This window comes from Balaenoptera musculus, chromosome 1 (assembly GCF_009873245.2).
Source record: "Balaenoptera musculus isolate JJ_BM4_2016_0621 chromosome 1, mBalMus1.pri.v3, whole genome shotgun sequence".
In the NCBI taxonomy this organism is placed as follows: domain Eukaryota; kingdom Metazoa; phylum Chordata; class Mammalia; order Artiodactyla; family Balaenopteridae; genus Balaenoptera; species Balaenoptera musculus.
In genome coordinates this window covers 108,680,769-108,696,954 of record NC_045785.1, presented here as the reverse complement: position 1 = coordinate 108,696,954, position 16,186 = coordinate 108,680,769, and the positions used below count along the sequence as shown (strand labels likewise).

The following is a 16,186-nucleotide window of genomic DNA, read 5'->3' as shown; positions in this document are numbered from 1 at the left end:
AGTAAAGGGTATACTAGACCCTTAATCAATTTTGGGAAATTCTCAGCTTTACTCCACTTTTAGAATAGACATCCTGTTAGCTAAAGCTTTGGTTGAGGAGGTATTGTTTTTATAACGTTAAACTATTTGTAAGAATTCTCTCCATTGAAGGTAAAGTACATTTCCCACTTGTTATCAGGATCAACACATTACCTCCAAATCTTAGTTTTTAGAAGCAAAATTTCCCTGCACCAAAGAAATTTTAAAAGGTATTGGAGGTAAAAGAGAGAAACGTAAGAAGGTAAAATACATAAAGAAAGGTTTACATCATTGCCACCAAATGCTTTTGAGGCCCAAAGAACTAGCCAAGTGGTTAAGCCTACAGGAGGTACTGTGGGGAGTTTAGGTTAAAAAAAAAAGTTTTTTCTTCCTTAGTAATGAAGATCTAGGACGCAGCCAAACTTTAACTTTGCTTTAAAGATGCTACAAAGAGAAAGTCCAGCCAACTTTGCTGAATAAATCAAGAGGGGGAAGCTTCCTACCCAGAGCATGGGGATAAATTGAACTTTGAAGACAAAACCTTAGGCTCACCTAAAAATCTCTACTAACATTTCCCTTTCCCAAGACATTTCTTGAGTCTGAGAAACAAGGAAACAGCCACCTCCACCCTGCCTTTTAAATGACCCTGGTTGGTCAGGTCAACACCAACGGAAAAATATGAAGTCTCCCAAACACAGGAGTCAGTGCCAACTTAAGTTTGATGCTGAAGTTAAAAAACAAAACAAAACAAAACACAAAAGCAAAGAGCAAAGTACTCTGAAAGAAGGCCCTAGCTACATCTACGGAAGACTACATACAACTATGGCCCACTACCCAAAAAACCAAGATTTGAAATTAATACTTCACTAATCTCTACTGCCTTTGACAATGATTGGCAACCTAGAAAATGGGACCTTAAGCATTGCCTCATGTGGGTGCAAAGGATTCCTAGCCAGGGGAGGAGAAAACAGAAGGAACTGGATGCTGCCCATCTCCTTTCTACCCATTCCAACTGAAATACTCCAAGAAAAATGTAGGAAGTTTCAAGTCTTATCTCCTTCCCACAAATTATGTGGCAAAGGACTTAATTCTCAAAAAGAAGGGGATCCAATGGGGAAGGGAAAGGAAGTAATGTGGTTGGAACATCTAATTTGCTAGGAACCCCAGCAGATCCAGGGTGTACTGGTTTAGCCAACACCCTTTTCAGTCAAACACAAACAACTGCAGCCTGTATTTGTTCTGTTGGCACTGCTTACTAGCCTCTCCACCCATATCTGTGTTCTCAACGTTTGACTCTTGCCACACTGATAACAAAGGGAAAGGACAGGAAAAAAATAATAGAACCGTAAGGTAACTGTAATATGTTTCTAGATAGATCTCAGCCTTCTTATCCCCTTCCCCTCAAACTTGTAACTAAGCATTAAAGGTTTCTTCTGTCCTCCCCCAGCAGTTCGTCAGAAATTGGTATTTAATTTTACATTGCACTTGCTCCTTTCCTTTAAAGCATTATGTGCTTCTTTCTACTTCTACGTGGGGGGAGAACAGGATGTTTACTTAGGAGCCATCTCACTTATGGGTATCCCTCTTGCAGCTTTGTCTATGCAGACTCAATGAGTTATTACTCAGCAATTGTGAACAGCAGCTGACCGGACTTGTCCATACAGTTACTCATAAACAAGTATGAGAAACGCCTCAATACCCTAAAACCCATTCAGATAGTGTTTGTGTTATTCTGTCTACATACATGAGGGGGTAACTCACTCCTTCTATACCATATCGGCTTAACTAGAACAATTTTGGGGAAGTTATTTTCAACATGCCCAGAAAGGCCGATGAGGAATTCTAAAAGCTGTTGCTTCCTTGGGGTGGAGACAGGAATCAGGTGGGCACGTCAAGGTCCCAACTGGGGACCAGGAAGTAAGGGTGAGCCAAATTCCAGAAGCAGCTAGCATAGTGGTACGCCCTACCTGCTGGGTGTGTTCCTAGGCTGCTGCTATTTCTGAAGTGTCTGGTGACACATCTGTAGCTTCACGTATTCAAGGCTGCTATTTAGAGCATTCTATCCTGCCAGTGACCCAGCCTGGTCTAGACGCAGCAACTCTCTTCACCCCTTAAGCCAACATTCCATTTATTAAGCCTCACTGGGTTATGAAAAAGGGATGGGGCAAGAGAGAGGGGTTGAGTGTAGCTTCTGTATGACAGACTGTCAATATGCAAGAAGGGTAGATGTGGGCAAAGAATTGGCCAGAAGGATCCCTATCACCACTACCCCAATTTTATGTTTGCTTTAAAAATGCTTCTTCACTCACAACTGTACAACTTTTTGAAGACATAACACAAGCTACCATCCATACAGTATGCCCACTTCATTACCAACCATTCCCTGAACATCTTGATCTCACCCCACCCAACATCCCTTTCAAAATTGAATTTCGTAAAGGATCAAAGAGAAAACCACAAGGCCATAAAGATCTCAAGAGGCTCAGACTGCCTTCAGTGACACTGAGTGCAGAAGTCAAAGGGGACGACAGCTGGACAAGATCAGTGCGAGAGGGGAAAAGTCAACCACACAACAAAGGAAACCATACTTTATTAAACAGGAAAACAAAAACATAATTTTGGGGGCAAAGAGATTAAAAAAAAAAAAAAAGGAATGGCTGGAAGAGAGGAAAGGGCAAGTGGTCACAAGGAAGGGATGAGACAGGTGGTCTGTGGCATCTGTGTTTGCCTTAGAACCGTGCAGGCACACACACCAGCCCCTCTACCCTCCATGCACTCTTAGACCAAAAGCCAATACAACTGTATCTTCAGAGAGATATATCCAGGCTTTTCTTCCTGCATTCTGTAGCTGGTTTCACCTTCAGCCCTGGACAGTCATGTAGGGTCTTTGCTGGAGAAAATTTAGGTCTTTCCAACCATAGGCCTGTTCCACAAAGCAGCAGTTTCAACTCCTGGAGAAGTTCCCTCCTATTTGCACTCACCAGAGAAGCCAGGGGCCCTTGGTCAAAGCCCCAGATCTCAAAGAAAAATGTCAAACCTTTAGAACTAGTTATTTTATTAAATGATATTAATACACATTTCAAAAGGATTTCATTGTTGTTGCCTCTAAAGCATGTACTTGTTTTGTTTTCCACACTGAACACGTGAGAATATCAATCCAACATATCTAATTTTAATCTTAACAGGCACCCCAGCCCATTCGAAAAAAGGGAGGAGGGGGAGGAGGGGAAGAAAAAAGGGGAAAAAGCAGTAATTTACAGCGGCTTCAAAACAATAACAGCTGAAGCTTAATTCTGCATGAACCAGTAACTTCAAGATTGATAGTGAATATTTTGCAATTAGAAGTTTAGCATATTCACATTATCTAGATAGGTTTGCTGTACCATATATATCACAAACATTGTATTCCTGGGATAGGAAAGGATAAAAGGCCTATTCTCTTATCATTTTACCTTCCCTGGAAACAAACCAAATTCTAGTTATTCTCAACTTTTGGGAGGGCAGAGGGGAGCAGGGAGAGAGGTTTCATCTAAGCTGACTGAAGAGTAACTCTTACAAAATACTTAAGGACTCAATTTCTGATACTGTATCACTGTGTTTTAAGTGGTACCAGTGTATTCATGACCCCCACCCACTGATTCTCTGTCTGTGATTTTACAGTGAGCACCAAGGACGTTAGTAACAACTTCACATATTCTGCTTGCATATGAATCATGTCCTTGCCAAGATACACTATGCTATGCTTTCTTTAAAAAAATCTTGTTTATTTTTTAAACTCAGGTTGAAATACAAAAGTCAGAGCACGGAGTTTTAAATCACAGACACAGAAAGAATAAAACCCCTTTGTTTCATGTTATGAATACCAGAATTGTCTTTTTTGTTTCACTATATCACATATATACATTGTTGTCTTCATTTACTGCTGTAGACAGATTTCCTTAAAGTTAACAACAGCTGACAAGTCACATACAAATCCTCACTTCCATCTTGAAACAAATGCATTGAGGATTTTGTGGCTTAAAAAAAAATAAAAAAACACTCCACCAAAAAACCAACCCTTAAAAGTCCATCTTTTAAACTGTACAACAAGGTCCTTCTTTCATGGATTAGCTATCATGCTTCTGAGGACAACAGCCCTGCCCCAACATTCAGGAAGCCACTGTCCTGACAACCCCGCATTTTCTGATAAAATCAAATGGTCAGAGAGCCTTTTCAAGTAAACACTACTTTTAGCTTAAACGAGAGCAGCAAAAAGAATTCACATTCTTTTATTCTAGAATAAAAAAAAATCCCACTTTCCTGCAAAGGAAAAAAAAAACCTATCTCAGTTTCGAGTCAGAGAGAACTCTCCCTTTCCCTCCCCCCACCCCCACCCTCACACTCTCTTATACTTTTCTCTAAACAAATGTCTTAGGACTCAATGTAACTGTACTGTTTCTTTGCTTTGCTACACTATATACCCCACCCCACTTACAAGGTCATGGTATCATGCATTTTTGGGGGGGGGAGAGCTACAGGGCAGAGAGGCTTGAGAAGGTCAAAGAAAGAAAGAACAGTTGGCTTAAAACCAGAAATGCATTAGGAAGATGAATGACTTGCAGGATCCTAACCAAAGAAAACATGGCGAGCCCAAATAAATAATATGGAATAAATTACACAAAAACTCCCCAACTATGATGCACACCTGGTTTAAGCTGCTCTTTATCTGAAACGCTCTTTATCTGAAAAGCAAGTTTATTCTGAGACAAATAATCATCTTCTGTCACTACACTACCCACTCTCTCCCATCTTTAATATTTCGCTGGAGGAATCCAAAGCAATCCCCATACTTCCTACAGTTACTCCTATACTAACTTGGAAGAAAATATAGAACTTGCTAGAATTTCCTTTTCTTTTACTCATCTGGCTGGAGATGACCAGTGTGTACCTTGGGGTAACACACTAAATAAAAAATAGTAGTAAAGCAACATTTGCCTTTCAGTGTCCCTAGATAAAAAGACATAAACACTCAGAATGCAGTGATTGTCTTTTTCCCAGTACTAGTTGTAGAAATACAAATAAGAAGCCTTTCAGTTCAGGGACAAGAAAAGCACTCCTTTCTCGTGGAAAATGACTAAGGGCAGAAACATTATTTTCTATTGAGAGTGGGAGGTGAGGTTAAGGATTGAGCCTTGAAATGTGACAGGCTGCGATCTGTAGAGTGGGGTAAATTTGAATTTATCAGGTCCTCCTGTTTCTCTGCAAAGATACAAATAATAATATCCACTGGTCACTAAGACAGATCTAAAGAGGTATAATATAAAGAAAGATGCTACTGAACTTCCTCCTTTGAAATACCAAGAAGAGGGGTGAATACAGGACTAGGTCAAGGGGAAAAGAAAGATAAAGACAAATATTTCCTTTTCCCTTGTAGTTAACTTTTGCTGAAAACTACCAACAAATGTCACTTACGTTAGGGAGGCACCATGGTAAAAATGTCTACTTCTTATTAAAAAATACAGGGATAATATTTGATAACATTTCAGTTACACCTTCATATCAATTGTCAACTGTAGTGACTTTCTTTCTGGCTAAAACAGAAATGAAAACTGAGGGAGGAAAAAGTCAAGAAAGAAAAGCAGGAAGCAAGAGTTTGGTGCAAGATGTGTGAAACTACCTCAGAAATGTTTCCTTGTTTATGACAGATGGGCAGGTCACAACACACCATTTAACAGTTCCTTTCTCTAGCTCTCAATATTGTAGCTACTCCTTATTTTAACCTTTAAATTATATCCAGCCCCCTTTCTTTCACTCCAAGTATAAAGAGGAAAATTTACTAGGATAAAATGAGGTCCGTATCTCCTCAAAGTTACTGCCTGATAGTACTTTAGAAGAGGAAAAAAAAGAAGAAAAAAAAAGCTTTAGATTTTAGGAGAGAGGTAAAGAACTCAACTGCAACATGCCTTTAAAAACAAAACAAAGCAGAACAAAACAACTTGACAGGTCCAAGGTCTCCCACATTTCTCCCCTGCAACATCTCCTGGCTGTCAGCAGGCCACAGAGCATACAGGGAAGAGCGCCACACTGGTTACAGCAGTAACGGAGCTGGAGAGAGAAGGGGACAGGAATCCTTCCACTGACTACTTTTGACATGCCAAGCCCAAAATAACATCCCAACATTGCACGTTATTATCTGTACTGATGGAAGTTTTATTTCAAATGTAATAATACTCTTCCATAGATGGGGTAAGATAAGAGCTGTTTTCCTCCCCACCCCTCAAACCCCCAGCCAAATGAAGTGGCTTTGGTTGTGTTTCTTTGCCCCCCACCCCCTTAAAATACAAACAACTTGGAGAAGGTGGGTGTAAGTGCAGTGGGAGGCAGGACTGGATGGAATAGTGAAATGTGAGCATATGCACATGGGACTTTTTAATTTGGAAGGGAGGTCCTCTGTCATAATAAAAAAAAGAAAAAATAAATCAAAGGAGGGAAAACAAACAAAAACAACAATAATAAACCAAACTCCTACTTCCAATTCTCTCTAGACTGTTCAAAATGCCTTTCCCTTAGTTTCCATCAGTACCTGGGAGGGAAGAATGGGCGTTTTGGTGCAAAGAACGGAGGGCCCCTAGCAAAAGGTGGCCTGGGTCTCTTTAAACTGTGAAAAGGGTCTCTGCTGAGAAAAGGTTCCCTAGGCCGGAAGTCTGGCCGGGGACTCCGCAAGATCATACCACTCCGGTTGATGGCGTCTCTGTGTGAGGGACCCAAGGGGGGGCCGCTGCTGTTGCTGCTGCCTCCCCCACCTCCTCCTCCATGGGCTGGGCCCAAGTGCTCCAGAGAAAGGGAGGGTAGGCTCAGGCTCTCACGTACACGGCTAAGGCCAGGGCCGTTGAGGTCCCGTTGGGTGGGGCCCCCATGGTCCCTGGGCCCTGGGAGCACCCCAAAATGATCAGCCAGGGTCCCTTGAAGGAGGGAACTATGGTCCTTGGGAAATACTGCCACAGCCCCCGCCACTCCGTGCTCTGCCAGTGGTGGGGTTGGGAAGGGTACAACCCCAGAGTGGTCAACAGGAGGTGGAGGAGGAGGAGGAGTAGAAAAAGGGACGCCACTCCCGCCACTGCTGCTATGTTCCCCAGGGGGTGGAGGAGGGGGTGGGGTGGGGAAAGGAACTCCGCTGTGCTCTCCAGGAGGAGGTGGGGCAGCATGGGCCAGGGCTGCCTCCTTTGTGAAGGGGTTCGAAAGATCCACAGAGGGTAGATGAGTGGGTGCATCTCGAGAGAAGATACCACCATGATCCTTAGGAGGGGCAGGTGGGGCAGATGATGGCCCCACTGGCTCTCTCTGGAAGGGTGTCCCATGTTCCAACGGGGACGGGGGGAGATGATGCTCAAATGTCGAGTTGAAACTGTTGGAACGAAAGCTGCCGACACTTTCCTGAAATTGGGGTGCTCGTTCTTTGTATGGTGCTGTTTTAAAGCCAGTGAGGCCTCCGCTGCCCCCACCCCCAAGGGATGCCAACTCAGAGGCACTTGAGGGGCCATTGTCAAAGGAGCTGCCTGAGGTGCTCAGATCAAACCAACCCACCCTTGAAGCCTCACGCCCATGTCCTCTATTTCCCTTCCCAGGAACTCGGATGGACTCTACAGTCTGTATTGGCTCCCCTGACATCCTCCTATTGGATGCATTATGATAACCCAAGGTTTCTATAGGGGCCCCCTTTTCTTCCGTACTATCAGGCAAGTCTAAGCAGGAGGAGGAGACTCGGGTCTCTATGCGGTAGTGCTCTTCTTGTTGCTGCTGATCAGTGGCTGTCAAGCTGGGCTGGGAGAGGTTTGAGAGACTGACACCATCACTTGAAGTGCCCTTGCTGGGGGCCTGGCCAAAATGTTTATCATCTGAGGGCTTTCGTGAGGCATTTTTAAGCATATTCTTAAACTCAATCGTCGATGTGGTGGAAATGGTGGAGGCCAGGACTTTCTCCACGCCTGACGTGGGTGGGTGGCCCGTGGGAGCAGCAAGGGTATTCTGCGGAGAGAAAAGGGAACGATGTGGAACTGGGTGAGGAGAGTCTGGGTACTGCTTCTGTGGCAAACTGAGATGCCCAGTGGTAGACTGAGACAAGCTATTGTGGTTGGAGTCAGGGGTGAAAAATGAATCATTCTTACTCGGTGATGGTGACCGGTCAGACCCAGGTTCATTCCCTCTTATGCTGAAGGCACCAAAGAGCCCAGGGGAAGACGAGAGACGGTCACAGTTCTCACTAGAGTCCAGGAGGGCCCTTACAGATGGAGGGAAGGCAGACTTTACCCCAAATTCTTGGCCCCTGTGACTATAACTGGATAAGATGGGCTGGTACTCGGTGGTATCAGAAAGCTTGCTTGATTTCAGGATAGATTTGGCTGGTTTCTTCTCTAGGTTCATCATGGCAGAGGGTGGAGGCCCTGAATACTCAAAATCTCGGTAATCTTCATCTTCCTGGAAAGAAGTATCTGGATAGAATTTCTCCTGTGAAGAGTCCATCAGGGAAGATGGTCTCTCCATTCCATCAGAAGGCTGCTTATAGGGTGATTCACTGCCCAGGCCAAAGGGTCGATATGTAGATACAGAATTGGAGAGCTCTCGGGGGTAGCTTTCCTCTCTCCCAGCGGGTGGTGATCTTGTACTGCTGGGTGTTGAGGAACCAGGGCTAATGATCTTAGAAAGCAGGGACATGGTATCTACACTGCTGGATGTGGGCTTGTCCATCATCTCATCCTGGGTGGGCGTCCCACTCCGTTCATCCCGCACAGGGGTTCCATCAATGTTGTCGATTGATGTGCTAGTAGGGCCACGCTGGAAGTCTGAGGGATGGCTTTCTGCTGGGGCACTGGATCCCAAACTGCTCAGGATTGGGATGTTTAAGTTTAAGCCACTGAAACCAGGATTACCTTTTAAGAAGTTGTGGATCTTCATTTCCAGGCTTGGGGAGGTGGACTCTGACTCCAGCTTTGGCTTGGAGATCTCTGAAGATTGGCACATGGCAACTTCAGTAGGTGGGGCAGCAGGGCTAGTATTGTGGGTACCTGTAAACCCCAGAGTGTTTGATGGTAGCTTGAAAGTAGAGCTTGGGAGCCCTGGGCTTTGCCCAATTGAGGCCTTGCTGGCTGATGTTGAAGAGACTTCAGAAGTTGATGAATTAGGGGAATAGCTGAAGCTTTTCGGAATAAAGGATTGGGTATTGGAGGGCAGATTTCTTCCTTTTATGCTAGAGACTGTGGTGTTGGCAGGGGAAGCTGAAGTGCTCTGGGATGCAGCTTCGCTGGATGGAACTGGGTTCCCAGTAACACTCTGAAGTAAAGATGACAGGCCTGTAGAAACAAAGATTAGAGGAGTTAAAAAGAACTCCCTACCTTCCAATGAAAACAATGTAGGCTAACTGGATATTCTCATTCATTCCAGTCGGAACTAGATAGACATTAAAATATGAGATCAAAGGGAATCCAGACCAAACAAGTAATGGCTAAATGTCATAGAAAACACTGGACCTATTTATCAATATAAGAAGAGCAAATTACTGAAATGTTTCCAGTAGTCATGAAACAAGTCCAACATGGCAAAATAAAAGGCAACAGAATGGGGGAGATTTTAGTGTCAGAATCATTCACAGCTTAAACAAGACAAAGCAGGAAAAGAAAGGGTGCAAAATTACTTTTAAAATAACACTTTAAGCCAGTATTTCTTAATGTTTGGTCTGTGGAAATGTTTCTCTAAATGCAAATAGATATTCTGCCCTATCCTTCCTTTCCAACCTCCACAACTGTCTCTAACAAGTTAACCTACACTGTTATTCTCAGGAGAGAGACAGCAATATGCAAATTGCAGGAATTTATTTGAACTGGGACGCTTTTTTCAAGGAGCATCTCTTGCCGCACTAGTGTTATCTTTGGGGAAACAAAGCTTTGGTTGTAAAAATTTTAGTTGTAAAATGTAGCAATAATAAATATACAAACATACACCACAAAGCTTATACAGCTAGACCACTGGGGCACTGATTCTTTCACAAGAAAACATACAATCCCCTTCTTATAGCTTGGAAAATTCAAGGATTATTCAGGCTGACACTGATGAGATTCAACCCCACTCACTGACAAAACCTTCTCAGAAGCACTGAGAAAGAATTCTTTGGGGCAAAGAAGACTGAAGTTCACCAAAGCAAACTGCTCTTGCAGAAAAATGCTTGGAAAAGTACTTGATAAAGAGATAACAGAAGGTCCTTTAAATTCAATCACATTTTGGAAATTTTCCTCAATTTCTGATCACAAATGAAAAGTTTATGTATACTTCACCTGAATTTATAGCTTTCAGTCATACACTAAAACTGTTCCTTCAAAATGATTGAAGGAAAATATTTCATATGATACTTCAATTAATGTTTCTTCAAAATTTCAATTTTTATCCTTATTTGCTAAGAGATTTAAGGTCTTAAGAATTTTAAGGTTGCTCCATCCTTGCAACATTTTCAAATGCCATCAACTTCTAAATAATGATGCATGGCTTTTATTATTATCCAGTGTTTGATAATATCCAAATAATTGAAACATTGTTTATTTCAGTTATTATCCTCCTGAAAAAAAAAAATCCATGTTTCATTTCCAAAAAGGTCCCTGGCTATATAAATTTCTCCTTCCTAACAGTTTGATTTAATTCTTAGTAGTAACTGCTCCTACCAAAACCAGAAGTCTTCAAGCACTGGAAAGTGAGATATGATAATATCATGATTTTAAAAAGATATTTCAGTATTATCTTTCAGCTGTTGTGAAATAAATTCTTCAGAAGACCATCTTCTTAACAAAGATACTACTCAGACTTCTGGTAATAGGTGAAATAGTCTCTTACCGCTAAATATTACTTTTCTTCAATCTTAAACCATAGTCTATGGCCTCTGCCTACTGAAGTCATTCTTTTGTGCTGAAAATCAGTCAATAAGGGCTATGGGTGACACATTCAGAGCAAAGTTCTAAAAGATTTCCTTTATGGTCTTTGAAGAAATTATCTATTTAAGTTGCCGGACACAGTTCTTTTAAAAGGCAAAGAGAATTCCACTTTCCATAAGAAACTGAAAGGTGATAAACTGCCCTGTATTCCACAAAGCTTGTTTCCTGAGATTCCCACTTTTCATTTTGTCATAACACACCTAGTTCTGTTCAAATTTTGCCTGATGAGAAGGTCCACATGATACTATTGTAACAATCTGCTGAAAGAAAAAGCTTCTTCTTTAAGATCTAAGTATTATATCTATGTAAGAAGTTAAAATACAAGTGACTTCAAAATTTTTACTGTAACTATAGGATGGTGATAGAAGAGGGAGTGGAAGGGAGAAATCATATAAACATGCCAATCTCTCAAACTAATTATCCCTGAAATCAGTAGTATGAGATGCACTGTAGCATCATCACTAATTCTTTTGCTGGTTCCAATATGTAGAGCTGTGGATTACTATTTCATAGTATTTAGTTATGTGTAACAAAATTCTCTTACATGGTAAGACAAAGCTCACTATAATACAGTGCCTGGCGGATCCACTTACAGAACAGTTTAGGAAATAAGAAAATTAACAGATACCTGTACTGCTGCTCTCTATTCATATAAAGCAGGATCTCAGCACCACTGACATTTGGGCGGGATACTTCTTTGTTGTTGGGACTGTCCTATGCAATGTAGGGTTAAGCAGCATCCCTGGCTTCCACCCCCTAGAGGTACAGCACCCCCACCCCGATCCCCGCTGTGACCAACAAAAAAGTCTTCAGACATTGCCAAATGTCCCCTGGAGGCTCCTGGTTGAGAACTATTGATAAAGAGTAAGTCACTGTATTGAAGCTGTAATTCACTGCATAATTATACTGAGGTTGGTATCTGGAGGGTCTGAGAACAAAGAGCAAGGTAAGCTTTATGAAAAAATGTTAGAAGCAGACAGTTTTAGCACAAAACAAGATACTTAGCAAAGCTGAAGAGAGAGGTTCAAATAAGGTAGCGATAATAGCTAGGCAGAAAATACAAAAAGGTATGATATCTGTAGAGGCCTCTATAAAACATTAGGACATAAAAAAAAGAGATAATCATGTCTCATAAGAGTTCTGATAGTAGATTGATCTTTCTTACTGTCTTTAGCTTCAGTTAACATTAAAATGTGTAAACTTCAACATGTACTAACTTATACTAAGAGGTTGGGATACATGGTGTAAGTGAAAGAATACTGGACTCCAGTCAAGAAATCTGGCTTTTAGTCTCAGCTCTTCATTGAACAGACAGATGTGTGATCTTAAGCAGGTCACATCACCTCACTGAGTGTTAATTTCCTCACCTGAGGAGGGTATCGGACTAGAGGATATTTAAAGTCTCCTTCAGCTTTGACATTTCAGAATTCTATAAATGTCAGTTTGTACATGATAAAGAGAATAATGAATTAACTGTATTATATATTTCATAGCTTTGGATTCCTCAGAAATGGAATCCAGGATTAAGCCAGAGACAAACATTCACAATTCAAGCCCCTCTAGCGCATGTCAGTTTACCTTGCAGTGCAGGGGCTGACTGTGTCTGGGTTTTGGAAAGAGCAGACAGAATGCTCTCTGGGGTGATCTCCACCTTCGAGAGGATATTTGCTAGAGGGTTATGAGATGTTGTCGTGGCAGGTGCAGGTGTTTTCAGACCACTGGTGAGGTTGCTGGGACTTGTAGGAGTTCCTGGAGAAGGTCTTGATGCAGGACTGACCCCTGGTGGCAGAAAGATTAACTCAAGAAAATGCAATTCAAAATAACCTTTAAATTCATGATACTTTCCAGTCACTTAATTGAGTATGGTATGTTTAATAGGAATTCTTCTGTGAATGATCCACAAATTGTCCATCTTGTACAAAGAAAAAATCTGAAAATTAGATTAAGACTTGCTCCTATCTACTTGGAACACCGTTAAATTCGATTAAGTATTAAGTTATTTTTTTTCATATGTATTTACTAGTTTTCAGAGCCCCGATAGAAAGAGACCAGAGAACCTATTTCTTTTTTCTCTACCAAATGGAACCTACACCTCAGACTCCTTTAAGTGCTCAATAGATATTGCTGGCTAATTATGATCAGACTTGGCCACTGCATAATTCTATGTGATAAGTAAGTTATTTCCTTTTGAAATGGACTTTAAAATGAGGTTATATAAGCAATCTTTACATTTTTACATTTTAAAATACTGGGTTGATTCTTAACATAGGAAAAATGGTATATAAAGAAGAAATGATTTTTGATTTTTTTAACAATCAAAAATATAAACAGGTATTTCACACACACAAAAAATGATAAGCATATGAAAGAAATTTTAACCACATCTTTAATCAAAGGAATGAAAACGAACAATTTTTTTAAGATTGAATTTGACAAAGTATAAAACAAAACAGTGTTGGAGAGGTTGAGGAACAATGGGAACTTTCATATACTTGGTACATAAAATAGTACGTTTTTTGGAGAACATTTTAGTTATAACATGAAAAGACTTAAAAACCTACATGTTGAATTTTTTGGAGTCTTTATCTTTTAGAAATAAATACTTAGTTATTTATGAAGAAATGAAATAATTGGGATTTTCTTCAAAATAATCAGGATTGGATAGGGCACAGCAGAAACAAGATGGGCCATGTGTTTACAGTGTTGAAGATGAGTGATGAGCATGTAGAGGGGCTCTACTTTATATATCTTCATTAGAACTTCCATTAAAAAAAGTCCCATATACTTATCAACCCTTTTAAGAAGGGTTATGCATAAAATTTTAGCATCAAGGTTGTTCATTACAGTATTCTTTTTTTTTTAATTTTTTTTTAAAGGAATTCCTTTATTTTATTTAATTCATTTACTTACTTATTTATTTATTTATTTATTTATTTATTTATGGCTGTGTTGGGTCTTCGTTTCTGTGCAAGGGCTTTCTCTAGTTGCGGCAAGCGGGGGCCTCTCACTATCGCGGCCTCTCTTGTTGTGGAGCACAGGCTCCAGACGCGCAGGCTCAGTAGTTGTGGCTCACGGGCCTAGTTGCTCCGTGGCATGTGGAATCTTCCCAGAACAGGGCTCGAACCCGTGTCCCCTGCATTGGCAGGCAGATTCTCAACCACTGCGCCACCAGGGAAGCCCCTACAGTATTCTTTATAACAGCGAAAAATTGGAAACACACTAGATGTTATGATAATAAAGGCTTACATAAATTATTGAATGCTATATAGCTATTAAATGATATAGCTGAATGTTTAATGACTTACAAAAATGTCCATGATATGTAGTTAAATTTTAAGTCGCTGCTTTCAAAAGAGTACAGTTGTCCCTCGGTACCCATGGGGGATTGGTTTCAGGACTCCTGAATATATCAAAATCTGTGGATAATCAAGTCCCTTATAAAATGGTATAGTATTTGCATGTAACCTATGCACATCCTTTCATATACTTTATTTATTTTTGTTTGTTTGTTTGCCGTGCCACATGGCTTGCGGGATCTTTGTTCCCTGATCAGGGATTAAACCTGAGCCATGGCAGTGAAAGCACCAAGACCTAACCACTGGACCGCCAGGGAACTCCCCGTCCTTCCATATACTTTAAATCATCTCTAGATTACTCATAATACATAATATAAATAGTTGTAAATACAACGTAAATGCTATATAAATAGTTGTTGGGGCATGACAAGTTCAAGTTTTGCTTTTTGGAACTTTCTGAAAAAATATTCTCCCCAAATATTTTCAATCCATAGTTGGTTGAATCCTTGGAAGTGGAACCTGCAGATGCAGAACTGGTGAATATGGAGGACCGACTGTATACACAATATGCTTCAATTACTGAAAGAAAAATTATACTAACATTTTATTTCCCAAAACACACACACACACACACACACACACACACACAACTTGTAAGGTTAAACACAAGTTGTTTCCTTTGGGATGGCAGAATTATGGATATTTATTTTATTCTTTTAACTTATCTTCTAATTTTCCTATGATGACCATGTATTGGTATGTATGTATGTATGTATGTATTTATCTATTACTTATGGCTGCACTGGGTCTTAGTTGCGGCATGCATGCGGGATCTAGCTCCCAGGGATGGAACACAGGCCCCCTGCACTGGGAGCGTGGAGTCTTACCCACTGGACCGCCAGGGAAGTCCCTATGTTTATTTTTTAATTAAAAAATTACTTTTAATTAAAAAACAAAAACAAAACCCAGATTGATGGTTCAATTAGAAAGGTGGAAATAGGCCTTTTATCTTCTTTACTGGGGCTACTTACCAGTATTTTTCATGACTGATGTCAGGCTGCTAAGGATGGAACTGATCTTTGCCAGATCCACATTAGCCAGGTTTGGCAAAGCCAGTGCTGGAGTAGGGGAGAGAAGAGAAGTATTCACAGGCTTTGGAAGAGGTGGGGTTGCTGCAACAGTCACAGGCACTGGAGTACATGAAGAGGCCTTTGAGATACTTTCTGTTGGCTTTGTAGGTACAGCAGTGGATACAGCTGACTTCTCCACAGGTTTTTCCTTCCTGTCTTCTACTGTTTAAAAAAAGAAAAGAGATGGTATTGCATCCTACTACTTTCCAGACTCTGCTTGCAGTATGAAATAACATGTCCCAATATTTCCTAAAAAGTACTACGCTTTAGAGAAAAATAATTCACTTCATGATTTTTTAAAAAAGTCATGCTCTTTATAATTTATGAACCTTCCCAGCTTTAATATCTGCTTAAAACGAATTCCCCAAATGCATCTTTTATCTTACTTTTTAATGATTTCTTTACATCTTCTTAGTATCTGTATATTAAATTTGTACATTTCTGAAAGCATATTATTATTTGGTACACATTTGTGTTCTGTCTTTCAGTAATATTTATGTCATAAATTGTCCTGTCTTTTCTTTGCCATTATTAACCTGAGAGCTTTCTAAGAAACAGAAACTCTGTACATATGTTAATGTATTATCCTTTGGTCTCCTGAAATTGGTCTGGCACTGGGGGTGCAATCAGGCACTAATGCAATGTTTTAACTCTTGATGTCTCTGCAATACATTCCTCTTAATGCTTTAAAGGCAATGCACTATATGGATAGTGCATTAAATTCAACCTAAGTCAAACTGCCTAATAAGAATAATTATAAAAGCTGGGGATGTCACAGAAACAATTCACC

General features: G+C 40.7%; 1 protein-coding gene across 11 annotated transcripts in view; it reads right to left on the bottom strand.

The window, feature by feature from the left end:
• Positions 1–3,056: 3,056 nt before the first annotated feature.
• RPRD2 (regulation of nuclear pre-mRNA domain containing 2) overlaps positions 3,057–16,186 on the bottom strand; it is an 85,667-nt gene continuing 72,537 nt past the window's right edge. For 2 of the 11 annotated variants that reach the window (XM_036855912.1, XM_036855920.1), the window contains 4 exons: positions 15,298–15,558; positions 12,549–12,749; positions 8,163–9,344; positions 7,808–8,022 (listed from right to left, as the gene is read on the bottom strand). In XM_036855912.1, the coding sequence (XP_036711807.1) occupies positions 7,934–8,022; positions 8,163–9,344; positions 12,549–12,749; positions 15,298–15,558 (1,733 nt within the window). In that variant the 3' untranslated portion in view covers positions 7,808–7,933. Of the gene's footprint in view, positions 9,345–12,548; positions 12,750–15,297; positions 15,559–16,186 lie in introns of all 11 variants that reach the window. The other 9 variants (XM_036855940.1, XM_036855950.1, XM_036855898.1 and 6 more) reach the window with 7 other exon arrangements.